We start from the raw sequence: 27,884 nt of genomic DNA on the forward strand, positions 1-27,884 counted from the left end.
CTATTAGTGTATTTAACTTGCACAAGGTTGTTCTTTTGGTGCATACCGTTATTCTGACTAAGACAGAGAACATTGGGATGGTTTATGTGACAGCTGGCTCTAGGTTTTAATGAGGCGCACATACATTTACAAATTCACATGCATGTTCCTCTCTCTCTCTATCTTGATCTCTCTTGCTCTCTCTTGCTCTTGCTCTTGCTCTCTCTCTCTCTCTCTCTCTCTCTCTCTCTCTCTCTCTCTCTCTCTCTCTCTCTCTCTCTCTCACTCACTCACTCTGTCAGACCCACACACATCTACAGACTCAAGCATACAGACACCACCCCCTTTCTCCCTTCCTCTCTCTTCCCCTCTCTCTTTCTTTTCCTCTCTCTCTCTCTCTCTCTCTCTCTCTCTCTCTCTCTCTCTCTCTCTCTCTCTCTCTCTCTCTCTCTCTCTCTCTCTCTCTCTCTCTCTCTCTCTCTCTCTCTCTCTCTCTCTCTGCCTTTCTCTCTCTCTCTGCCTTTCTCTCTCTCTCCCTCTCCCCTTGTCTGTCAGTGTGATCAATGGCTTGACTTCCTCTTTTTGGTATGGCTGTAGGCTGTATACAAGAACGCAGGATTCGCGTGGTGCTGCTCTCAGTTTCACAGCAGCAGCAGCCAGCAGTGCTTGAAGACAATTATATCTAGAAAACACGCCGGATTCCCTCTGCAGTCAAGATGAGTGCAGGGGATGTGGTCTGCACCGGCTGGCTCATCAAATCTCCCCCTGAGAAGAAACTAAAGAGATATGTGAGTAGAGGATCAGGCTGTGCAGGTGGCTGGATCTGTGCTATTGTGATACATTTTACCCAAGCAGTAGTAGTACTAGTTCCTGCTGCAGAGCAGTGTGTGTGTGTGTTTGTGTGTGTGTGTGGGATTCTCAGCCATCAACACAACTGCACTGCAATGCCGTTAGTTCACAAGATACTGTTGGTTTATTTTCCCAAATGAAGCTTGCAGAGGCATGTAGAATCATGACCATTACATGCCTTTTTGTAAACAGTGTTTTCATGCAACCTCACCTGTGTCTTCCTCCTCATTTTTATAGTAGTGGCCATTAATGACATACTGTATGACATGCTGGTCATGCTGATGTGCATCATCAATGCACTGTGAAAATAAAATGTTGATGCCCTTCAGCAAATGCAAATTAATTTTAAACATACAAACGGCTTGTAAACCATTATGTTTACCATTTTGACCTTTGTTAAGAATTTCATAATTTGGGGTTGCCTCTTATTAATAATTCAAGTGCAGTATACTCTAATGCTAACATGTCTGGATGAGCGTGTTTGACCAGAAGTGAAATGGGACAAGTGCCTTGCATGGAAATCTGCAGTGTTTCTGTAGGGGTCATGTGAGAGTGTTGTTGTGTAGGGAGGAAAGGGGGAGGCTACTCATTCTGGGATGTGTGTTGAGACGGTTGGTCTCCCATTCTGTGAAAATTGGGGATGTAATGCAAAACATGGGAAGTACTGTCACTGCCAAGCAATACAAAATGACCCGACAGGCAGAAATGACCAGACTTTATGATGGCTGTTTGCACTTCCTCTCTCCAGAGGAGAGAGGAGGAGGGTTTTCTGAAAACTAGCACAGAGAAAGGGGGGCAGTGGTAATTCACTGGAGGGAGAGCCACTTAAGAGACACTATTTGGTGGGAAATAGTTCAAGGGCTTTGTGGAGGACACAGACAAACAGGAAGGACATGGTTTTCCATTGCAAGAACCAGACTAGCCATACGCAATAGCAATGTGTGTGGGCATGCGTTGGACATCACTCCTTACCAGGGTTGGGTAGGTTACTTTCTAAATGTAATCCGTTACAGTTACCAGTTACCTATCCAAAATTGTAATCAGTAATGTAACTTTTGGATTACCCAAACTCAGTAACGTAATCTGATTACATTCAGTTACTTTTAGATTAGTTTCCCCTTAAGAGGCATTAGAAGAATACAAAAATGTATGTTACCAATTGAACCACATATATTGCAGGATAAATCTATGTTAAAGTTTACATAGCTGTCCATATGTGGATGTTACATTTTACTTTATGGGTTGGTTATGTAGGCTTCTTCTAACCCATCGCTTTCTACTACATATAATAATACAATTAAATTATATCTTTACATTAAAAACTAAAGTCTATCAGAATTCCAGTCGTTCCAGTAAATGTTATACCCCTTGATTTCAAAAATAGTACTTGGAAATATGGAAGAATAGATTAGCCAAATTGTTTTACCTGAGCATAACCCCAAAACTAAAGACTTATTAGCCAGCCCTACTCTGTTGTTTATGATTTTGTTGTCATGGAAAACTTATTGGGCTCATTGATTCGAGTTGAAACCCTAACCCTAACTGCTGACCTCATGGAATGGCATGCTTTGAGTACTACTGTGCTATTTGCATGTTAAAAATGAATGCCATATGCTGCATTTGCTATAGGCCTATTGTTTACCATTTTGTTGGTGACACTTTGATATCTTGATAACAGATAATATGCATCTGTTTAAAGGACAAATTCACAGATGAAACAATGACAAAATGGCCGCACACCTTTGTTTTGGTAAAAAGCTGAGGGATGGGGCTGGAGAAATGTAACCACTCTCAGATTAATAGACAGAGCTATGGATGCAAGGATTCATGATATCAAAATGATTGTTTTAACCCTGTTATGAGGCTAAGCAGTGTTTGTTTAGATTTGCAATGTTTCCAAACATTGGAGAAAAACAAACTTATATTTTGGGTTATCATGGAGCGTGACAGTTGAACTAAGCTCATGAGGCATTTATAAGTAAAATTCTTCAAAAATCAATGGATACATACACTACTGTTCAAAAGTTTGGGGTCACTTAGAAATGCCCTTGTTTTTTAAAGAAAAGCACACTTTTTGTCCATTAAAATAACATCAAATTGATCAGAAATACAGGGTAGACATTGTTAATGTTGTAAATGACTATTGTAGCTGGAAACAGTTGGTTTTTAATGGAATACCTACATAGGCGTACAGAGGCCCATTATCAGCAACCATCACTCCTGTGTTCCAATAGCAAGATGTGTTAGCTAATCCAAGTTTATAATTTTAAAAGGCTAATTGATCATTAAAAAACCTTTTGCAATTATGTTAGCACAGCTGAAAACTGTTGTCCTGATTAAAGAAGCAATAAAACTAGCCTTCTTTAGACTAGTTGAGTATCTGGACCATTCAATGTTGATTAGAATGTAATTGAGAAAACACAGAAACATCCTTTCTGAATTTAAAAGTAATCCTTGAAGTAATCATCTAGTTTTTCAAAAGTATCTGTAATCCCATGACAATATTTTTGCTGGTAACGGAACGGAATACAGTTACAGCATTTTTTGTAATCCTTTACATGTAATCCGTTACTCCCCAACCCTGCTCCTTACACACACAAAGTGAAGGCCCAGAGCAGCTAGCTCTTAGAAACACTGATGATCAGACTCAGACAATCAGAGTTTACAGTTGAAGTCGGAAGTTTACGTACACGTTAGCCAAATACATTTAAACTCAGTTTTTCACAATTCCTGACATTTAATCCTAGTAAGAATGTTCTGTCTTAGGTCAGTTAGGATCACCACTTTATTTTAAGAATGTGAAATGTCAGAATAATAGTAGAGAGAATGATTTATTTCAGCTTTTCTTTCTTTCATCACATTCCCAGTGGGTCAGAAGTTTACATACACTCAATTAGTATTTGGTAGCATTGCCTTTAAATTGTTTAACTTGGGGTCAAACGTTTTGGGTAGCCTTCCACTAGCTTCCCACAATAAGTTGAGTGAATTTTGGCCCATTCCTCCTGACAGAGCTGGTGTAACTGAGTAACTGAGCCTCCTTGCTCGCACACGCTTTTTCAGTTCTGCCCACAAATTTTCTATAGGATGAGGTCAGGGCTTTGTGGTGGCCACTCCAATACCTTGACTGTTGTTCTTAAGCCATTTTGCCACAACTTTGGAAGTATGCTTGGGGTCATCGTCCATTTGGAAGACCCATTTGCGACCAAGCTTTAACTTCCTGACTGATGTCTTGAGATGTTGCTTCAATATATCCACATAATTTTCCTGCCTCATGATGCCATCTATTTTGTGAAGTGCACCAGTGCCTCCTGCAGCAAAGCACCCCCACAACATGATGCTGCCAACCCCGTGCTTCACGGTTGGGATGGTGTTCTTTGGCTTGCAAGCCCCCCCCCCTTTTTCCTCCAAACATAACGATGGTCATTATGGCCAAACAGTTTCATGACCAGAGGACATTTCTCAAAAAAGTACGATCTTTGTCCCCATGTCCAGTTGCAAACCGTAGTCTGGCTTTTTTATGGCGGTTTTGGAGCAGTGGCTTCTTCCTTGCTGAGCGGCCTTTCACGTTATGTCGATGTAGGACTCGTTTTACTGTGGATATAGATACTTTTGTACCTGTTTCCTCCAGCATCTTCACACGGTAATTTGCTGTTGTTCTGGGATTGATTTGCACTTTTCGCATCAAAATATGTTAATCTCTTCGAGACAACGCATCTCCTTCTTGAGCGGTATGACGGCTGCGTGGTTCCATGGTGTTTATACTTGCGTACTATTGTTTGTATAGATGAACGTGGTACCTTCAGGCATTTGGAAATTGCTCCCAAGGATGAACCAGACATGTGGAGATCTAAAAAAAAAAATCTGAGGTCTTGGCTGATTTATTTCATTTTTCCCATGATGTCAAGCACTGAATTTGAAGGTAGGCCTTGAAATACATCCACAGGTACACCTCCAATTGACTCAAATGATGTCAATTAGCCTATCAGAAGCTTCTAAAGCCATGACATCATTTTCTGGAATTTTCCAAGCTGTTTAAAGGAACAGTCAACTCCGTGTATGTAAACTTCTGACCCATTGGAATTGTGATACAGTGAATTATAAGTGAAATAATCTGTCTGTAAACAATTGTTGGAAAAATGACTTGTGTCATGCACAAAGTATATGTCCTAACCGACTTGCCAAAACTATAGTTTGTTAATAACAAGACATTTGTGGAGTGGTTGAAAAACAAGTTTTAATGACTCCAACCTAAGTGTATGTAAACTTCCGACTTCAACTGTAAGTCACAAGACAGTTTAAATTCTCCAACACAGGGAGGTCACAGCTACCATTGCTAGTGGCCCATGCTGTTTTAATAAAGGGTTAAAAAAAATGTTAAGTAGCTGTAAGGTAAAATAGTAATGTGTTGACATTTTCTATATAACATTATAATAGTGTTATAAAGAATATCATGGGGAAACAAAAATATTATGATTTAGAAACTTGAAACATCATTCTCAATAGAGTAGGCATAGTTTATTTTCTAGCATAGTTGAACTCACGCTCAATAAGACTGTTATCACCCACAACAAGGAAGTGTTTTCATACATGATTCTATAGAGGTTTCTAGAGCGTGAGTATATTTCCTGTTAGCGGGTTGATTATTCTCACATTATTTATTTTAAATGTGCTTTGACTTACTGAAAATGTACCACTGATGAGGGACATGAGCTTCCCTGCTCTCTGTCTCTCTGCTCCATACTAGCACTGTGTGATGCAAATTAGGATTTACAACTCGTCCACTGTTTATAGTGGATTTGAATATGAGTGTGGGCACACCAAGCCAGAGTTTTGGTTTCAAACAAACGAACAAACAGTCTGAGTATTTTCATAACTCTCTAGAAAGATCATCACAAAGTGACACAATGTACTCCCAAATTGGTGGCTGGTGGATAATAGCACACACTTACTTTGTCAACTGAGATAGGAAAAACAGTGTAACACAGACAACTACAAAAAAAGTGTTGTTGCCAGTATGGCTAATACCTCTGACTCTTCAAAACATATCACATGTCTTCTTTATGATAGGTTGTTTCACAAAATGTACTCTCAAAGCTCAAAAACAGCTGATTTCATTTCAAGTCATGTAGTGTTCCATGCCAACAGACTTCTGACTAATTGAATAATGCATGAATCACCTGAATGCTGCATTTATGAGGCAACTGTATAAAAATATACAACTCCTGCTAAAAAGCTGGAATTGGAAATGGCTTTAAATAATACATGGGTGAAGTTTGAAACAGACATAGTATGGAGGTCAGTCATGAATACTTGACTATTAGAATTTAGATGAACCTATGACTTATAGCCCATGTGAGTGACCATGAGGTCATCACGATCAAGACCAAAACGTTAACAATACTTCAGTTAGGTCTACTTACTCAGTATCAAAATTAAGAGAGCCAGCAAAGCATCAAATTACAAAGCATTAAAGAAAACAAAACTGCCCCTATACCAATCAGTAACCACACTGGCATTAAAAACAAATCTCAGCAGAAAAAGAGTGCAGTACAAATAGCTTTTTGTTCGTGTCAGACATTCTCTTTTACATAGAATTAACTTCCTCTTCTTGTTGTCAATTCCAGTACCAAAAGCAAGAAAAAGGGTGTTGTCTATAGTTAATTTAAGGTTTTGTAGCTAAACCTCCCAGTGAACATGTTTAGAAGAGCAGTGATACATTTTCCTTTTAATTGTATGTGAAAAACTGATTGACACAGGTCACAACGCTGGAGACTACATGAGGATATAAGACATTGATTTGTACAAATCATCTTTAGTCAGAGTCAGGGGACATACAAATATTAAAAGCAATTCTGTACTGAGCTACAGTACCATGTTCAGATTGTTCACTGACGGTTCTGTTGATAACCTATAAAATAGACATAGATATACTGACATTCTATTGCTGAGGCCTTGGTTGAAACTAAATTCACATCAAAATGCATCAAACATAATAACCAACCAAATACCTCTAAGGTTACTAACCAACTAAGACAACTAGTCTACATACAGTATGCAAGCAGAATAATTGTAATACACTGAACAAAAATATAAACACAACATGTAAACTGTTTCATGAGCTGAAATAAAAGATCCCAGAAATGTTCCATATGCACAAAAAGCTTATTTCTCTCAATTGTGCACAAATTTGTTTACATCCCTGTTAGTGAACATTTCTCCTTTGCCAAGATAATCCCTCCACCTGACAGATGTGGCATATCAAGAAGCTGATTAAACAGCATGATCATTACACAGGTGCACCTTGTGGTGGGGACAACAAAAGGCCACTCTAAAATGTGCAGTTTTGTCACAAACACAGTGCCACAGATGTGTGCAATTGGCATGCTGACTGCAGGAATGTCCACCGGAGATGTTGCCAGAGAATGTTAATTTCACTGCCTCCAACCTCGTTTTTAGGAGAATATGGCAGTAAGTCCAACCGGCCACACAACCACAGACCACATGTAACCACGCTAGCCCAGGACCTCCAGATCCGGTTTCTTCACCTGCGGGATTGTCTGAGACCAGCCACCCGGACAGCTGATGAAATTGTGGGTTTGCACAACCAAAGTATTTCTGCACAAATTTTCAGAAACCATCTCAGGGAAGCTCATCTTCCTCACCAGGGTCTTGACCTGACTGCAGTTCGGCGTCGTAACCAACTTCAGTGGGCAAATGCTAAATCTTCGATGACCACTGAAACGCTGGAGAAGTGTGCTCTACAAGGATGAATCCTGGCTTCAACTGTACCGGGCAGATGGCAGACAGAGTGTAAGGCGTTGTGTGGGAGAGCAGTTTGCTGATGTCAACGTTGTGAACAGAGTGCCCGATGGTGGCAGTGGGGTTATGGTATGGGCAGACATAAACTACAGACAATGAACACAATTGCATTTTAATTGCATGTCCCAGTTCTTCCATGGCCTGCATACTCACTAGATATGTCACCCATTGAGCATGTTTGGGATGCTCTGCATTGACGTGTACGACAGAGTGTTCCAGTTCCTGCCAATATCGCACAGCCATTGAAGAGAAGTGGGACAACATTCCACAGGCCACAATCAACAGCCTGATCAACTCTAAGCTAAGGAGATGTGTCACGCTGCATGAGGCAAATGGTGTTCACACCAGATACTAACTGGTTTTCTGATCCACGCCACTACCTTTTTTAAAGGTTTCTGTGACCAACAGATACATATCTGTACTCCCAGTCATGTGAAAACCATAGATTTTGCCCTAATGATTTTTTTCAAATGACTGATTTCCTTATATGAACTGTAATTTAGTAAAATCTTTGAAATTGTTGCATGTTGCATTTATATTTTTATTCCGTGTATATATATTTTTAGAAACTGGGTGGTTCGAGCCCTGAGTGATGATTGGCTGACAGCCGATGTATATCAGACATTATAAACTGGGTGGTTCGAGCCCTAAATGCTGATTGGCTGACAGCCGTGGTATGCCAAGGGTATGCCATTTATTTTTACTGCTCTAATTACGTTGGTAACCAGTTTTTAATAGCAATAAGGCACCTCGGGGGTTTGTGATATAAGGCCAATACACCATGGCTAAGGGCTCCGCGTTGTGTTGTGCATAAGAACAGCCCTTAGCCGTGGTATATTGGCCATATTCCACACCACCCCAGGCCTTATTGCTTAAGTCTAATAGTACATGCAACAGTACAGTATGTTGATCTGTCTGGCTCCCTGTCCCCTAGGCATGGAGGAGACGATGGTTTGTTCTTCGAAGAGGACGTATGAGTGGGAATCCAGATGTGTTGGAGTACTACCGAAACACGACCTCAAAGAAGCCCATCCGCACCATCGACCTGAGAGAGTGTGAGGTTCAGATGCAGACGGAGCAACGCCTGGTCAAGAGGGAGTTCCAGAACCAGCACCTCTTCGTTATCAAGACGTCGTCTCGCATTTTCTACCTGGTGGCCAAGACTGAGGAGGAGATGAACAGTTGGGTCAGCCAGATCAGGGAAATCTGTCACTTTGGACCTCTGAGTCTGGATGATGGGACAGGTAAGGACCTGGCACAGAGACACAGTTCAAAATGGTCACAGTTTAAACGTCTTGGGTATTAGAAATGCGCATTACAAATTAAATTAATTAGACTGCTCTAATTACGTTGATGACCAGTTTAGGGGCTCCCGAGTGGTGCAGCGGTCTAAGGCACTGCATCTCAGTGCTAGAGGCGTCACTACAGACACACTGGCTCGAATCCAGGCTGTATCACAACCGGCCGTGATTGGGAGTCCCATAGGGCGGTGCACAATTGGCCCAGCATCGTTCGGATTTGGCCGGTGTAGGCCATCATTGTAAATGTTATTAACTGACTTGCCTAGTTAAATAAAGGTTCAATTAAAAATATATATTTTTATTATAATTAGTTACAAAATCACATTCATATGTTCAATTTCTACAAAGAATATAGAGAAACACTGTTTGGTATTCAACTCTTGTTGGAGGCTTTTGTCCTGTGACCTACAGTATTAAATGTGTGTGCATGTGTTCATGTGTGGGTAGAGTAGCCATGTTTAGGGAAGGTTGTCTATATTCAAGACTGCGATAAATCAAATCCAATTTTATTGGCCACATATACATGGTTAGCAGATGTCATTGCGAGTGTAGCGAAATGCTTGTGCTTCTAGTTCCGACAGTGCAGTAATATCTAACATGTAATCTAACAATTCGACAACAACTACCTAATACACACAAATCTAAGTAAAGGAATGGAATAAGAATATATACATATAAATATATGGATGAGCAATGACAGAGCGGCATAAGCAAGATGCAATAGATGGTATAAAATACAGTATATACATATGAGATAACAAACCATTTAGGTGTCTGATGATTTCTCTGTGTTATGAGCATCTTAAAAATGTCTTGAGGACATGACTGGTAAATCAATGACCGTCTCAGAGAAGCCCGGCGGAGATTCCTGCAAAAATATTATTTGAAGATGTGAATATTCATTTGTCATGTGTAGTTTTGCATTGCATTTAAAGGAGACGTTTGAATTAAATGTGTTTATTCTCATTAATGTTCCAAGCCAAGTATGATACTTTGCCTCTTCTTGGCTGTTAAAGTCCCTGGGCTCAAGAAATGTACTGATGTCCCTCAATGACATATTGTAGTATATTAACTATTTTAAGAGTATTAGGTTGAGGTTAGAAATCTTTTTCGCAAAAGGGCCCTGACGTACATGTACAATCAGAAAAGTGCATACTAAAATGATAGACACACACACGTATGCAGACACACACACACAAGCACACATGTAGGCATGCACACACGCACGCATGCATACACTTACTTCAATGTTATAGCAATAATCAAATCAGAACCATTTTGCAGAGAGCTTCTGATTACAAACAGTAAATCACTGGACAGTGCTGAAGTAAAATGTGATTTATTTGACCCAATTCAGTTATAAGCTATCTTTCTCTGTGAAACTCATAGTGCCATAGATATTACAACTCTCCACAGGCATGCAAGTTCAGCTAGGGTGATGCTTGAACAGTTAGACACCAAGCTCTCTTGTCTTCATGTCTTATTAACTCCAAACCAGGGGGAGAGCTGTGGATAAGAGCTGTCAGTTGGAACATTTAGTTAAACATTGTTCTGTGTGGAGCAGATAGAGCCGACTACATGATCTCCAGACAAAGAGAAGAGATTATAGCCCAGAGGAACAGTGGCAAACCCCAGGTTTACACATTACTGGGAATGATAACACAATGTCAGACATTCAGTCAATGAAATCCTGAACTAGTTTACTATTCAGTACACACACAAAAATCTTTCCAACACACACTGTCGTAAATCCATTGTGTGAAAAATGTCATTATTTTCTGCAGTTTCATGTGCTGAATAAATAACTTTAGGCTCTGCCATGATGTTACAATATGCCTCTTATAGATACATAACTATAAGGTACAACATTTAAAATCATTTTCAAATAGTAGTTACAGTGTATCTAATTGTTTCCAGAAATATGAATACACAAAGCGTTGATAGACCAAGCTATTATACTCTACCACATGGTGATACTCACACTCATACTTTGGTCTTTATAACTATACTGAACAAAAATATAAACGCAACATTAAACAATGTCAAAGATTTTACTGAGTTACAGTTACAGTTACACTTCATATGAGGAAATCAATCAATTGAAATAAATAAATTAGGCCCTAATCTATGGATTTCACGACTGGGAATACAGATATGTATCTGTTGGTCACAGATACCTTTAAAAAAAGTTGGATCAGAAAACCTGTCAGTATCTGGTGTGACCACCATTTGCCTCATGCAGCGCGACACATCTCCTTCGACATAGAGTTGATAGGCTGTTGATTGTGGTCAATGGCATGTTGTGCCACTCCTTTTCAATGGCTGTGCGAAGTTGCTGGATATTGGCAGGAACTGGAACACGCTGTTGTACACGTCGATCCAGAGCATCTCAAACATGCTCAATGGGTGACATGTCTGGTGAGTATGCAGGCCATGGAATAACTGGGACATATCCATCTTCCAGAAATTTTGTACAGATTCTTGCGACATGGGGCCATGCATTGTCATCCTGAAACATGAGGTGATGGCGGCGGATGAATGACACAACAATGGGCCTTAGGATCTCATCACGGTATCTCTGTGCATTCAAATTGCCATCAATAAAATGCAATTGTGTCCATTGTCGGTAGTTTATGCCTGCTCATACCAAAACCCCACTGCCACCATGGGGCACTCTGTTCACAACGTTGACATCAGCAAACCGCTCACCCACACAACGCCATACACGTGGTCTGCGGTTGTGAGGCCGGTTGGACATACTGCCAAATTCTGTAAAACAACGTTGGAGACGACTTATGGTAGAGAAATTAACATTCAATTCTCTGGCAACAGCTCTGGTGGACATTCCTGCAGTCAGCATGTCCATTGCACGCTCCCTTAACCGACGTTGGAGACGGCTTATGGTAGAGAAGTTAACATTCAATTCTCTGGCAACAGCTCTGGTGGACATTCCTGCAGTTAGCATGTCCATTGCACGCTCCCTCAAAACTTGAGACATCTGTGGCATTGTGTTGTGTGACAAAACTGCAAATTTTAGAGTGGCCTTTTATAGTCCCCAGCACAACGTGCACCTGTGTTATGATCATGATGTTAAATCAGCTTCTTGAATGCTACACCTGTCAGGTGGATGGATTATCTTTGCAAAGGAGAAATGCACACTAACAGAGATGTAAAAAATGTGTGCACAGCATTTTAGAGAAATAAGCTTTTTGTGCGTATGGAACATTTCTGGGATATTATATTTCAGCTCATGAAACATGGGACCAACACTTTACATGTTGTATTTATATTTTTGTTCAGTTTATAATGACCTCAGTTACTGAAAGTCCAGCAGAGATGATTGCCAGTAATGAAGTAACGACAATCTATTAGTTAAGCAATGTGTGAATGGTGAGAACATTGATGTTTCCTCGTATATAGATCTCAGGCTCCTGTCTACATGTTCTCACCACTCAACTAAAATCATTTTAACAGAAAATTAATAGTTATAGCTATGTTCTACTAGTCAGCACCTCGCCTAAAATATTTTCAATAGAAAATTCTAACACATAACTATGCATGCACAGCACACAGTCACTAACTACAGTATGTACAGTATATGGTTTGGAAAAGTAAAGAAATACTAAGTTTTTCAATAATTACACTGCCTGGTCTTTTTTTTCCTCATTCTTATGTTTTATGGTGCTGGTCCAATAATGGTTATTCTACATGTCACATATTTACACAAAATAGAATGAGTATATAAAACATTAAGAACACCTGCACTTTCCATGTCATAGACTGACCAGGTGAATCCAGGTGACATGTATGATCCCTTATTGATGTCACTTGTTAAATCCACTTTAATCAGTGTAGATGAAGGGGAGGAGACTGGTTAAAGAAGGATCTTAAAACTTTGAGACACTTGAGACATGGATTGTGTATGTTTGTCATTCAGAGGGTGAATGGGCGCTCAACAGATTCCCCTGTGTATCAACAATGGTCCACCACCCAAAGGACATCCATCCAACTTGACACAACTGTGGGAAACATTGGAGTCAACATGGGCCAGCATCCCTGTGGAACGCTTTCAACACCTTGTAGAGTCCATGCTCTGGCTGTTCTGAGGGCAAAAGGGGGTGGTGGGTGGGGGGGTGTTCCTAATGTTTGGTATGCTCAGTGTATAACATGTTTATACCTACACATGTGTTGTGGTTATACTGTACCATAGTGGACTTTTTATTAGAAAAGGGGTTACTCAGTCTGAATAGTTACATGGTGGGGGATTCGTTTACAGTAAGAGGGACATGGACAAGCGCAAAAGCATTAAAAGCACTACAAATTCATTGCACTGCCACCTGCTGGAGAGTACTGACAACTACGTTTCAGAGATCACATTTATCAAGAGACAGATCAGGATTCCTGTCTGACTCTGCCCCAATGTCTGTGTAACATTATCCTGAGCCAGCCCAGAACTAATGTAGAAACTATGGATTTCTTCTCTCTATTCTCTCTAATCCCCCTGTTCTTTTTCTCTCCCTCGCTCTCTCCCCATCTCTCTGTCTTTCAGAATCAGAGGAAGTTTTCTCTCACACCCCAACCCCCCAGCAGGTTTCACCAGCTCTCTCCCGAAGTATGTCATTCATTTCCAACCATGACTTTATGGCCAATGGCAACAGCAGAGTGGAGATGCCGAGCCAGATGGAACCCAACTATCCACTGGACTACCTCTTCCTCTCACAGTGTGAGACAGGGAGGTTCAGCATCTCTAGGTAAATAGCCTCTCAAACATCAAGCTGGACACCATATCAACACCACACGTTGTTTAACACTCTACTGCACACATTTAGTTTTTTCATTAAAAAAAAAGTGCAGTATGCAGAAATCGCTCCGACATTTCCTGGTTGCAAAAATTCGAACAGTTCGCCTAATTTCAGTTTATGTGACAAAACAAGCAAGTATAGTTTAAAGAATCATTGTACCATCCAAACCGCTGTGAAATATATTTTCAATAACCAAAATATTGTCTTTCAGCTGTTTGAAGCTGGTGTACAAAACCGAAAGTAAAAGACGCAAAAACGAAACTTAAGAACATAAAGCATAGAAATAGTGCACATAGAACATATCTACCACTTCTTAGACTTGCTTTCAATGAGAATGACAGATCTATAACTCACAGTTCTATGTGAATTTGGTCAGGTCACCCATAAAGTTACATATTGCATCCCCCCCAAAAAATATCCATTCTATTCTTGGAAGATTTAGGCCTTCTGATAATGTATCAATAATTTCAACAACAAAAAAATTACTTTTACCCCCATCACACAGATTAGAATGTTTTGCCTCAGGGCAACTCTGTGCCATAGGGGTACTAAAACACCAAGGAAAATCTGATATTTTCAGAACATTTATTAAGTGAAATTTAGTAGAAACGAGACTATTTTCATAAGAAAATACAAATTGGGCATATAGTATTTCACTGCCTCTCAAACCTGATTCTGGGGTTCATTCTTCCTCACTGTCCTCAAGATCCTGACTGCTCAATTAGGCAAATTTTGCCCGTAGAATTTCCCTGTGTCAATTGCCTGTGAATGTCAGTGGATATGTTGGCAAAAACATTGACCAAAGCCATCATTTCAATCAAACTACATGTCTTTCACTGAGTATGATATTGCCCTGAAAAGTAGCATAACTGCTCAATGTTGCCCTGAGGCAACAAAAAGAAAACTACATTTAAAAAATATATTTATAAAAACAAAATATGTTAAAAACCTAATAAATATGCTTCTTTATAGATTTGTCAAGTTATCTCTATTTAAACATGCAAAAGTCTGAAATGTTTCTTAACCTTCGCTCACACCATGCTCTCACGTCGCTCTGCTTCCTGAAGACGATCCCTCCCCCAATTGATACATCATACCAACTTCTGCACCTCATTGGATTGTTTACAGACGTCATCACATATTTTGATGTTTAGGTTAAATGATGATAAACGATAAACACTGTATTTTTCTTTTTCTTTCTTTTATAGATGCGACAGCTTTTCAAATTCGGAGAGATCTCTGGAACAAAATTCATCAGACGCTACTACTGAAGATGTCTTCTCTTCACCCCTCGGCACTGATCCTTCTCCGTCTCCCTTTCCCCATACTGGACCATTTCCGTCCCCCTTCCCTCACACTGGACCATCTCCGTCCCCCTTCCCTCACACTGGACCATCTCCGTCTCCCTTCCCCCACATTAGGATGCATGACCCCCCTTTCAGCGCACCATGTGGCCCCACGTCAACCTCATCCTCTCCTCGAACACTCCATCGTACACCGAATGTCTTCCAGTTTGACAAGCCATACTCTTCTGCCATATTGGAGGCAACTAGTGATGGACTAACTCCCCCTCCTCTACCCCCCAAGCCTGTCCACCTCTCAGAGCACCTCAGAGATGACGGCTCCCACGGGCCTCTGGCAGGAATTAGGCAGCAGCTCACAGGCAAACCTGCACTCATCCCCCGGAGGATCTCTCTGTCAGGCCTGCCAGACCACTTCAGAAGAGGTACAGTATATAAACAGCAGAGTCCTTCAGTCTAGGCCAGGGTTCCCCAACTGTGATGATATTTTGCCCCCCAAGATTTCTGCATTTTTTATTTATTTTTTATTGTTGGATTTAAGACTCCAAAAACACCAGGAAATCAGCTCCAAGTGATTTTAAATGTGGAAATCTGATCCAAAGTATTCCTAAACAAAATAGAGCTATGTATGTGATTGTATTGAAATGTAAGCAAGGTTTGAAATGATTATGTTTTCGTCAAATATTATATCTGTTTCTAGCTTCTTGCGGTCAATTTGCAGTCTCCAAATGTATAATTACACTAAAAGTATGAGAACACTGGCTCGTCGAACATCTCATTCCAAAATCATGGGCATTAATATGGAGTTCGTCCCCACTTTGTTGCTATAACAGTCTCCACTCTTCTGAGAAGAGAAGGCTTTCCATCCAGGCTGTATCACAACCGGCCCTGATTGGGAGTCCCATAGGGCGGCGCACAATTGGCCCAGCGTCGTCCAGGTTTGGCCAGTGTAGGCCGTCATTGTAAATAAGAATTTGTTCTTAACTGACTTGCCTAGTTAAACAAAGGCTATATAAAAAAGATAAAATATGTCGGAACATTGCTGCGGGGACTTGCTTCCTTTCAGCCACAAAAGCATAATTGTGGTCGGGCAATGATGTTGGGCGATTAGGCCTGGCTCGCAGTTCCAATTCAATTCCGAAGCGGTTCGATGGGGTTGAGGTCCGGGATTTGTGCAGGCCAGTCAAGTTCTTCCACACCGATCTCAACAAACCCTTTCTGTATGGCCCTCGCTTTGTGCACGGGGGCATTGTCATGCTGAAACAGGAAAGGGCCTTCCCCAAACTGTTGCCACAAAGTTGGAAGCACAGAATCGTCTAGAATGTCATTGTATGCTGCAGCGATAAAATTTCCATTCACTGGAACTAATGGGCCTAGACCAAACCATGAAAAACAGCCCCAGACCATTATTCCTCCTCCACCAAACTTTACAGTTGGCACTATGCATTGAGGCAGGTAGCGTTCTCCTGGCATCTGCCAAACCCAGATTAGTCCGTCAGACTGCCAGATGATGAAGCGTGATTCATCACTCCAGAGAACGCATTTCCACTGCTCCAGAGTGCAATGGCGGCACGCTTTACACCACTCCAGCCGACGCTTGGCATTGAGCATGGTGATCTTAGGCTTGCTCGGCCATGGAAACCCATTTCATGACGTTTCCGACAAACAGTTATTGTGCTGACGTTGCTTCCAGAGGCAGTTTGGAACTCGGTAGTGAGTTTTGCCACCGAGGACAGACGATTTTTACTCGCTGCACACTTTAACACTCGACGGTCCCGTTCTGTGAGATTGTGTGACGTACCACTTTGCGGCTGAGCCGTTGTTGCTCCTAGAAGTTTCCACTTCACAATAACAGCACTTACAGTTGACCGGGGCAGCTCTAGCAGAGCAGAAATGTGACAAACTGACTTGTTGGATAGGTGGCATCCTATAACGGTGCCACGTAGAAAGTCACTGAGCTCTTCAGTACGGGCCATTCTACTACCAATGTTCGTCTATGGAAATTGCATGGATGTTTGCTCGATTTTATACACATGTCAGGAACGCTGTGACTGAAATAGCTGAATCCACTCATTCCACTCATACTGTTTCGGCCCTACGACCATTCACTCAAGAAAAAAATCGTCCCTCAGCTGAATGTAGTTGATGATTTCTGGTCTAGGCCCTTTATACCTGCCGCCACATACTGTATGCTCATCAATGTGGTGCATGTATTCAATATAATCAGCACGTGTATTTATTCTGACCTAACATGTTTCCAACCACATAGTATGCCTGGTGTCATTGTTTCTGTTATATAACATGATAACCACCTTCATTAGTGATATTTCTGTCTTATCTAGGAGACATTGAGGGGAGTGCATTGAGGAGCAGGAACAAAAGGCTTAGTCTCAATTTGGTGAGAAAACATGTACTTACAACGGATGAGAACTAAATGTTTTGCACATCATTTTGTCGGATAGTTCACAGCAGGGAATAATTCTTAACTGTCATTGTTTCCTTTTTGAATCTCAAACAACAATATAGGATTTGCAAGTGACTTATTACATCATTCTAGGCCATGCTGTAGTACAAATCCCTAAGTTGGTCTGGTCTTGTTGTCTTGTAGCCACATTTCATTGCCACTCAAAGTCCTGACTGCCATGAGGACTCTTACGTGTCCATGGCCTCTCCGCGTGTCTTTGTTGGTGAAGATGTATCGGACGGCTACATCCCTATGAGCCCCACTACAATCAGCTTCCTCAAGGCTAATGGCAAAACAGAGGCCCCTCTCGCTCCCACCCCCCTTCCCATTGCAGATCTACCTGAGGATCTAGAACCACCTCCAATCAACAGGGATCTCAAACCACGCAGGAGAGGTAATGAACAAAAAGGAAGTAAAAAAACATGTATAAAAGGGCTTCATAATGTATTTAATCCTCATTCCAGCAGTGGGTACTAAGTAGAGGAAGCATAAAAAATGCTTTCATAAGCATGTATTTTGCTGAAAAGCAAAATGAAAAAGGTTTTCACATTCTATTGAATCTCGTGACTCCCTGTGATAGTCTCCTTTCAGGACAGTATTTCCTGAGTCAACATTTGCAGCATGGCTCTATTTGAAATATTGCTGTTTCAACACAAATGTCCTTTGTTGGGGGAAAGTACAGCTGATCATTATTGTCCGATAGAGAATTTGAGGGTTGCTTGCCTCACCTCACCATATTGTTTCTCTGGTTTGCAGCACGGCCTCCACCACTGGACCTGAGGGGTCTGTCCACTATCAGAGAATGTCTGACTCATATGCCTTTGATTAGAATCATGACAGAGCCAGGGTGAGTCCGAAATTTTACTCTCTTCATCCTGAACTCTCAGCTCTCTTTCTGTCCAAATTCTAAAATGAAAAAAAAGCTGGACTTATTTGTTTGTGTTTGTTTGTGTTGTTCCCAGAAATTCACTGCAAGGAAAACTGGGAATTAAAGGAGACCAAGAAGCCAGCATTCCAGTAGTAAAGTTACCTTCTATATTGACATTATAAATAGTTATACATACACTTCTGTTTCCGCAATCATCAGCGAGAAGAAAAGTACCCAAGTCAGTTCATAGATAGACTACTTCCCTCCCCTACCATGAATAATTCAGCTGTTGTGTCTAAACTCTGAGTTCCAAACTGCCTAAAGCAGGGGAATAAAGCTTTGAGCATCATGAATATTTATTCATGTTTGGGGTAGCAAGAAAAGCTTAAAATATTACAATTGATATTCACCTGAAACTAGCGATACAAAAGGTAAAATGTTCAGTATTAGTGAACCATATGACATAACATATTCCGAGATCAAAATATGGATGAATGTGAGGTGAGACTCATTGTAACTGAGATTCCTTTAATTTCAGGAGTCAAGGCAACAGTTCTTCTCTACAAACGAGGGAGCCTCCCAGCCGTGGCTTAGGAGATCAAACCTTGACTACCTTTCACTGGATTTCAATTCCGCATCCCCCTCTCCTGTGCAAAAGGTAAGCTTGATTGAATAGACAGAGGTCAAATGTTAGGAATGGGTTTGTTTCCAAAGCAAGACATTGATTTGATTTGACAATTTTTACACCAGGCAACAGATACATATACAGTTGAAGTCGGAGGTTTACATACACTTAGGTTGGAGTCATTAAAACTAGTTTTTCAACCACTCCACAAATGTCTTGTTAAACTATAGTTTTGGCAAGTCGGTTAGGACATCTACTTTGTGCATGACACAAGTCATTTTTCCAACAATTGTTTACAGACAGAATATTTCACTTATAATTCACTGTATCACAATTCCAGTGGGTCAGAAGTTTACATACACTAAGATGACTGTGCCTTTAAACAGCTTGGAAAATTCCAGAAAATGATGTCATGGCTTTAAAAGCTTCTGTGAGGCTAATTGACATAATTTGAGTCAATTGGAGGTGTACCTGTGGATGTATTTCAAGGCCTACCTTCAAACTCAGTGACTCTTTCCTTGCCATCATGGGAAAATCAAAAGAAATCAGCCAAGACCTCAGAAAACAAAAATGGCAGACCTCCACAAGTCTGGTTCATCCTTGGGAGCAATTTCCAAATGCCTGAAGGTACCACATTCATCTGTACAAACAATATGGGACCACGCAGCCGTCATACCGCTCAGGAAGGAGACGCGTTCTGTCTCCTAGAGATGAACGTACTTTGGTGCGAAAAGTGCGAATACATCCCAGAACAACAGCAAATGACCTTGTGAAGATGCTGGAGGAAACAGGTACAAAAGTATCCATATCCACAGTAAAACGAGTCCCTATATCGACATAACCTGAAAGGCCGCTCAGCAAGGAAGAAGCCACTGCTCCAAAACCGCCATAAAAAAGCCAGACTACGGTTTGCAACTGCACATGGGGACAAAGATTGTACTTTTTGGAGAAATGTCCTCTGGTCTGATGAAACTGTTTGGCCATAATGACCATCGTTATGTTTGGAGGAAAAAGGGGGACACTTGCAAGCCGAAGAAGACACTCCCAGCCGTGAAGCACAGGGGTGGCAGCAGCAGGTTGTGGGGGTGCTTTGCTGCAGGAGGCACTGGTCCACTTCACAAAATAGATGGCAAATGGGTCTTCCAAATGGACAATGACCCCAAGCATACTTCCAAAGTTGTGGCAAAATGGCTTCAGGACAACAAAGTCAAGGTATTGGAGTGGCCATCACAATGCCCTGACCTCAATCCTACAGAAAATTTGTGGGCAGAACTGAAAAAGCGTGTGCGAGCAAGGAGGCCTACAAATCTGACTCAGTTACACCAGCTCTGTCAGGAGGAATGGGCCAAAATTCACCCAACTTATTGTGGGAAGCTTGTGGAAGGCTACCTGAAACGTTTGACCCAAGTTAAACAATTTAAAGGCAATGCTACCAAATACTAATTGAGTGTATGTAAACTTCTGACCCACTGGGAATGTGATGAAAGAAAGAAAAGCCTAAATAAATCATTCTCTCTACTATTATTCTGACATTTCACTTTCTTAAAATAAAGTGGTGATCCAAACTGACCTAAAACAGGGAATTTTTACTTTGATTAAATGTCAGGAATTGTGATAAACTGAGTTTAAATGTATTTGGCTAACGTGTATGTAAACTTCTGACTTTAACTGTACCAAAATTGCCTAGGATAATATACACAAAAAGTCAAAAGACTTGTTTCCATTGTGGTCCTCTCATTATGGTCCTCTCATTGAATCAATTCGACCATTTAACAGTGTTAAAAGTGCCTGTCTTTTACTTTGAACTGCCACTTGGACTGGCAGTTTTAAAGGACCTCAAATTACCGTCATCATCCACTGCAATTCCCTATGTTCATTCTATTGTGTGTGGGCATATCAAAAACTTATTCATCTATAGTAATATCACTTTGTTTCTGCATGCTTAATTGATACACATGACAGTTAACAGATTGGTGTCATACATTTTCATTATTGGCACTATGCTCACTCTTATCGTTCTTTGGACACTGTGATAACCAACCTCCAAACGAGCTCCAAACGAGCTTCAATGCCATTCAACACTCCTTCCGTGGCCTCCAACTGCTCTTAAACGCTAGTAAAACCAAATGCATGCTCTTCAACCGTTCGCTGCCTGCACCCGCACGCCCGACTTGCATCACCACCCTGGACGGTTCTGACCTAGAATATGTGGACATCTATAAGTACCTAGGTGTCTGGCTAGACTGCAAACTCTCCTTCCAGACTCATATCACACATCTCCAATCCAAAATCAGATCTAGAGTCGGCTTTCTATTTCGCAACAGAGCCTCCTTCACTCACGCCGCCAAACTTACCCTAGTGAAACTGACTATCCTACCGATCCTCGACTTCGGCGATGTCATCTACAAAATGGCTTCCAATACTCTACTCAGCAAACTGGATGCAGTTTATCACAGTGCCATCCGTTTTGTTACTAAAGCACCTTATTCGACCCACCACTGCGACCTGTATGCCCTAGTCGGCTGGCCCTCGCTACATGTTCGCCGTCGGACCCACTGGCTCCAGGTCATCTACAAGGCTATGCTAGGTAAAGTGCCGCCTTATCTCAGTTCACTGGTCACGATGGCTACACCCACCCGTAGCACGCGCTCTAGCAGGTGTATCTCACTGATCATCCCTAAAGCCAAAACCTCATTTGGACGCCTTTCCTTCCAGTTCTCTGCTGCCTGCGACTGGAACGAATTGCAAAAATCTCTGAAGTTGGAGACTTTTATCTCCCTCAACAACTTTAAACATCTGCTATCCGAGCAGCTAACCGATCGCTGCAGCTGTACATAGTCCATCGGTATATAGCCCACCCAATTTACCTACCTCACCCCCCCCATACTGCTTTTATTTCCTTTTCTGCTTTTTTTGCACACCAGTATCTCTACTTGCACATGACCATCTGATGATTTACCACTCCAGTGTTAATCTGCTAAATTGTAATTATCTGATTTATTGCCTACCTCCTCATGCCTTTTGCACACATTGTATATAGATTCTCTTTTTTTCTTTTTTTCTACCATGTTATTGACTTGTTTATTGTTTACTCCATGTGTAACTCTGTGTTGTTGTCTGTTCACACTGCTATGCTTTATCTTGGCCAGGTCGCAGTTGCAAATGAGAACTTGTTCTCAACTAGCCTACCTGGTTAAATAAAGGTAAAATAAAATAAATAAAATAAAATAATCTGCAATTGAATGTTCAATGCGCCTGTATCGAGGAAACAGGTCTTTTTTGGTAACTACATGATTCCATATGTGTTATTTCATAGTTTTGATGTCTTCAGTATTATTCTACAATGTAGAAAATAGTAAAAATAAAGAAAAACCGTTGAACGAATAGGTGTGTCCAAACTTTTGACTGGTACTGTATATATGGAGTCGCTAAAAGTGTTAAACAAATCAAAATATATTTTATATTTTATATTCTTCAAAGTAGCCACCCTTTGCCTTGATGACAGCTTTGCACATTCTTGGCATTCTCTCACCCAGCTTCACCTGGAATGCTTTTCCAACAGTCTTGAAGGAGTTCCCACATATGCTGAGCACTTGTTGGCTGCTTTTCCTTCACTCTACGGTCCAACTCATCCCAAACCATCTCAATTGGGTTGAGGTTGTGTCACGCCCTGATCTGTTTCACCTGTTCCTGTGATTGTCTCCACCCTCTCCAGGTGTCGCTTATTTTCCCCAGTGTATTTATCCCTGTGTTTCCTGTCTCTCTGTGCCAGTTCGTCTTGTATGTTTAATCAAGTCAACCAGCGTGGTTTTCCCGTACTCCTCTTCTATTCTCTTTTTATAGTCCTCCCGGTTCTGACCCCTGCCTGACTCTGGACTACTTTCCTGCCTGCCTGATCATCCTGCCTGCCTTGACCTTGAATCTGCCTGCCCTTCGGTACCTATTGAACTCTGATCTCGTTTTGACCTTTTTGCCTGTCCACGACCATTCTCTTGCCTACCCCTTTGGATTAATAAACATTGTAAGACTGCAACCATCTGCGTCCTGTGTCTGCATCTGGGTCTCGCCTTGTGCCTTGATAGGTTGGGTGATTGTGGAGGCCAGGTCATCTGATGCAGCACTCCATCACTCTCCGTCTTGGTTAAATACCCTTACACAGCCTGAAGGTGTGTTGGGTCATTGTCCTGTTGAAAAACAAATGATCGTCCCAGTAAGCGCAAACCAGATAGGATGGCGTATCACTACAGAATGCTGTGGTAGTTAACCCGGCTAGTTAAGTGTTTCTTGAATTCTAAATAAATCACTGACAGTGTCACCTGCAAAGCACCATCCCACCTCTTCCTCCATGCTTCACGGTGGGAACTACACATGTGGAAATAATCCGTTCACCTACTCTGCGTCTCAAAGACACAGCAGTTGGAACAAAAAATCTCAAATTTGGACTCATCAGACCAAAGGACAGATTTCCACTGGTCTAATGTCCATTGCTCGTGTTTCTTGGCCCAAACAAGTCTCTTCTTATTATTGGTGTCCCTTAGTAGTGGTTTCTTTGCAGCAATTCGACCATGAAGGCCTGATTCATGCAGTCTCCTCTGAACAGTTGATGTTGATGTGTCCGTTACTTGAACTCTGTGAAGAATTTATTTGGGTTGCAATCTGAGGAGCAGTTCATTTACATTTAAGTCATTTAGCAGACGCTCTTATCCAGAGCGACTTACAAATTGGAAAGTTCATACATATTCATCCTGGTCCCCCCGTGGGGAATGAACCCACAACCCTGGCGTTGCAAGCGCCATGCTCTACCAACTGAGCCACACGGGACCTGTGGGTTAACTCCAATGAACTTATCCTCTGCAGCAGAGGACCTGTGGCGGTCCTCATGAGAGGCAGTTCATCATAGCGTTTGATGGTTTTTGCGACTGCACTTGAAGAAACTTTCAAAGTTCTTGAAATTTTTCGGATTGACTGACCTTCATGTCTTAAAGTAATGATGGACTGTCATTTCTCTTTGCTTATTTGAGCTGTTCTTGACATATGGACTTGGTCTTTTACCAAATATGTCTATCTTCTGTATACCACCCCTACCTTGTCACAACACAATTGATTGGCTTAAACTCATTAAGAAGAAAGAAATTCAGCAAATTAACTTTTAACAAGGCACACCTGTTAATTGAAATGCATTCCAGGTGACTACCTCATGAAGCTGGTTGAGAAAATACAAAGCTGTCATCAAGGCAAAGGGTGGCTACATTGAAGTATCGCAAATAAATGTTGATTTGTGTAACACTTTTGTGTAACACTATTTCATAGCTTTGATGTTTTCACTATTATTCTACAATATAGTAAAAAAAAAAAAAAAACTTGAATGAGTAGGTGTGTCCAAACTTTTGACTGGTAATGTAGAAAGCATAGGGCGGCAGGTAACCTAACGGTTAGAGCTTTGAGCCAGTAACTGAAAGATCACTAGTTCGAATCCCGATCGAGCAAGGTGAAAAATCGGCCGATGTGCCTTTGAACAAGGCACTCAACCCTAATTAATCCAGGGTCATCGTTGATAATAGCTGGTTGTGACCCCACTCTCTGGGAGTGTGGGATATGCAAAAAACGTATTTCCAATTCACACATGAATATTAATACACATGTGAAATAGGACAGATAAGTAGAAAGTATTGTGTTCTGTATGTGACATTTTCTTTAAGTGCCACTTTTGCATTGACTCATATGTTAGAAATCAAGCCAAATTATTGGTCTGTTTCACCATCTGAGCAGGGGTGCAGAATAGGTTTTCATTTCAATAGTACTTGAAACCATACGTACTGGTCATACCTTAAAACAGTGAACAACATACATATACTGCATGTATCATCTTATTTGTTTGGTTTTATTGGTCCAACTTCCATCTGTTTTCAATAGCCCAGAAGTAAACAATACAGTACATTGTGGAATTGGCTCAAATAGCACTTGCAAGGTGTAGTTGTGCCTATTTCCATGGTAATGAATCTGTGACTCATTGTTTTGTTGATTCACAGCAAAAAGACATAGTGAAAGGAATACTAATGGCTGGAATACAGGCTGGACCATAGAGAGGACATATGACACGAACTATAAGACTGCATTATAGCCATTGAATAACTGACAAAACAGCATCAATTTAAAATTGTTTTTCACGTTATGGAAAGGTGGGAAGTGTCATTTATGTAAGACTGGTAGTTCTATTCTGGATACAGGTTTGGATTTAATAATGTCCTTACCTTAGTTTACTGTACACCAAATCTGCTGTGATGTCTTCCAGAAGCCCCTCCTTACTGATGAACACAGGGTGGACTATGTGCAGGTGGATGAGAAGAAGACTCAGGCCCTGCAGAACACTAAGATGGAATGGAAGGATGTCCGGCAGTCTAAAGTGTAAATCAGACGGAGAAAAAGTAAGATGGGATAAAACACAAATACTTTCCATTTCACAAAACAAGTGGAGCAAATGCAACATCACATTAAATATATGTCATAACAGATGGTAGCTTATCTCAAAGAGAGCAGTTCTTCTTTCATGTACAAAATAAAAGCACTTTGAAATTGATCAGATATAAACATCTATGAGAGAAGAAAGTAGACGGTGTTGTCAAAAAAGGTTTAAATTACTGGTTTGTAGTTTGGGGCATCAACATTCACTGTAAAAATATCACATCAAAGTTACACTGTGAATGTCACCTTACCATGCACTGTGTCACAATGCTGTTTTGTATCAAATGTTATGCAATGAAAAGGACATTGCTCATTGCTCATTATTTTGCTGAAACAGATTGTATGGATTCTTAATACACAGGAATTCAGGGATTATGTTTTTATATGAACAATGGTCTGAGTTTGAGATCATCTTAAACCAAATGAACACGTGTCTAAGTGTTAGCCATGGAATCCTAAAGACAAACATGCATTAATGCTTCTGCCCAGCATATTGCATTTGTTGTTATTTTTAAAGTTCTGATGCCTTCGATTGGCAGCCAGCAGGAATAGAGCCATGCAATCTGTAGTCATGCACATAGGGAGTGAATGGAGTAGTATCTATCATTCAGAGAACTCATACAGTATCAACAGGATGAAAATCTCAGACTTGATACTGTGTAGGCCTAACAGTACTGTGTTGTTACTGTTTAGCAGAAGGCGAATTTATGCATGCGTCTAACACACAACATTTGTCCCGACCTTGTCCACATTCTTATTGTGCCCACATTTTCAGACAGGTGTAGATGATTGAAAGACGCATTGTGATCTGATCTTCTTGACCACTTCTGGAGATAGTCAAGGACCCACTGTGTCTGGATATCTTACAAGTGCAGACGGATCTGGACAGTGAAATCATCATTATCCCATCTTCTAAAACCATTGACTTATGGAATACATTCTTTAAATGTATTTTACCTAGTAAGTTAACTGAGAACACATTCTCATTTACAGTAACAACAGGGGAGAAGAATGAGACAATTGGAAGCTTGGGATCATTGGGTGGCCATGATGGTATGATTTCCAGATTGGGAATTCAGCCAGGAAACCAGGGTTAACACCCCTACTCTTACAATAAGTCCACAGGATCTTTATTGACCAGAGTCTCAGGACACCTTTTTAACATCCCATCCAAAAGACAGCGCTCTACACAGGGCAAAGTCCCCAATCACTGCCCTGGGATATATTTTTTAGACCAGAGGAAATTGTGCCTCCTACTGGCCCTCCAACACCATATGGTTTCCCATCCAGGGACCAACCCTGCTTAGCTTCAGAGGCAAGCCAGCAGTGGGATGCAGGGTGGTATGCTGCCGGGATCAATATTTCTTCAAATAAATCATATTGTGAAAGAATGGCTGTCAAATCATTTGCATACAGGGAGGGACCAGGAAATCTGGTTACAATGGGTATGAGACACATTTTAATACCCTGTGTAGACATATTTCAGAAAATGTGGGCACAATAAGAATGTGGACAAGATCAGGACAAAGGACGTATGTTAGCGCCAGGTATAAACAAAGCTAGATGGTACCGATGACTCAAACCACAATATCCACACCATCTTGATAGGTCAATCTACAGCAGAAAGCACAAATCACTCAGTGTGCCTATCCTAAACCTGGTGAGGGTGAATAACTACCTTACAATGAACGTTCGGCACACAAATGTTGGGAAAGCTGCAGTCTTAACTAGATCTTTCTACAGATGGAATTGAACCCATTATTTTAGCATAAGCGGTACCAGCTTCAGGTTGATTTGTTTTAATGTATGCTTTAACGTGTCCGTGTAATGTATGCAAAGATGCACATCTAAGAATGTTTTCATGCTTTAATAAATCACTTTTACCTGAAATACATTTGTTTTCTTTATTAAGTCATCCACAGCTACAGTAGTAGGCTATACTACATCACTGATTACTGTAAACAACTGAAAGGCTGTTACACACAACCAGCAGGCTACCAAGTCTACCACTTCCCTAACTAGCCAGTTGGGGGCCATAGTGCAATTATACTGTAGTTTATCCTTGAATTTCTCAGTTTCAAACATCATTTTAATTATGTTTAAAGTCTTCATATACTCCTTCAACATACATGCAGTGCCTTCGGAAAGTATTCAGACCCCTTGACTTTTTTCACATTTTGTTAAGTTACAGCTTTATTCTAATTACAAAATATATATATATATATATATCATCAATCTATGCACAATACCCCATAATGACAAATCAAAAAAAGTTTTTGATATTTTTGCAAAAAAAAAAGTGAAATATCACATTTACATAAGTATTCAGACCCTTTACGCAGTACTTTGTTGAAGCACAATTTGGCAGCGATTACAGCATTGATTATTCTTGGGCATGACTCTACAAGCTTGGC

General features: G+C 40.9%; 1 protein-coding gene across 3 annotated transcripts; it reads left to right on the plus strand.

The window, feature by feature from the left end:
- The first annotated feature begins 316 nt into the window (after positions 1-316).
- On the plus strand, positions 317-27,360 carry LOC139534710 (GRB2-associated-binding protein 3-like). 3 transcript variants are annotated; one of them, XM_071334108.1, is made up of 10 exons: positions 317-767; positions 8,582-8,891; positions 13,498-13,699; positions 14,959-15,476; positions 17,394-17,449; positions 17,660-17,909; positions 18,272-18,362; positions 18,478-18,535; positions 18,922-19,041; positions 22,852-25,294. In XM_071334108.1, exons 1-10 carry the CDS (start codon positions 696-698, stop codon positions 22,864-22,866), a joined length of 1,692 nt encoding a protein of 563 aa, XP_071190209.1. In that variant the 5' UTR covers positions 317-695; the 3' UTR covers positions 22,867-25,294. The 3 variants fall into 3 exon arrangements, with proteins under 3 accessions (XP_071190209.1, XP_071190202.1, XP_071190219.1); XM_071334101.1 differs by lacking the exon at positions 22,852-25,294 and adding an exon at positions 25,301-27,360 and having other exon boundaries at positions 320-767; XM_071334118.1 differs by lacking the exons at positions 317-767; positions 22,852-25,294 and adding exons at positions 1,663-1,809; positions 25,301-27,360.
- The last annotated feature ends 524 nt before the right edge of the window (positions 27,361-27,884 follow it).

The sequence above is a fragment of the Salvelinus alpinus genome, chromosome 1 (genome assembly GCF_045679555.1).
Source record: "Salvelinus alpinus chromosome 1, SLU_Salpinus.1, whole genome shotgun sequence".
Classification (NCBI taxonomy): domain Eukaryota; kingdom Metazoa; phylum Chordata; class Actinopteri; order Salmoniformes; family Salmonidae; genus Salvelinus; species Salvelinus alpinus.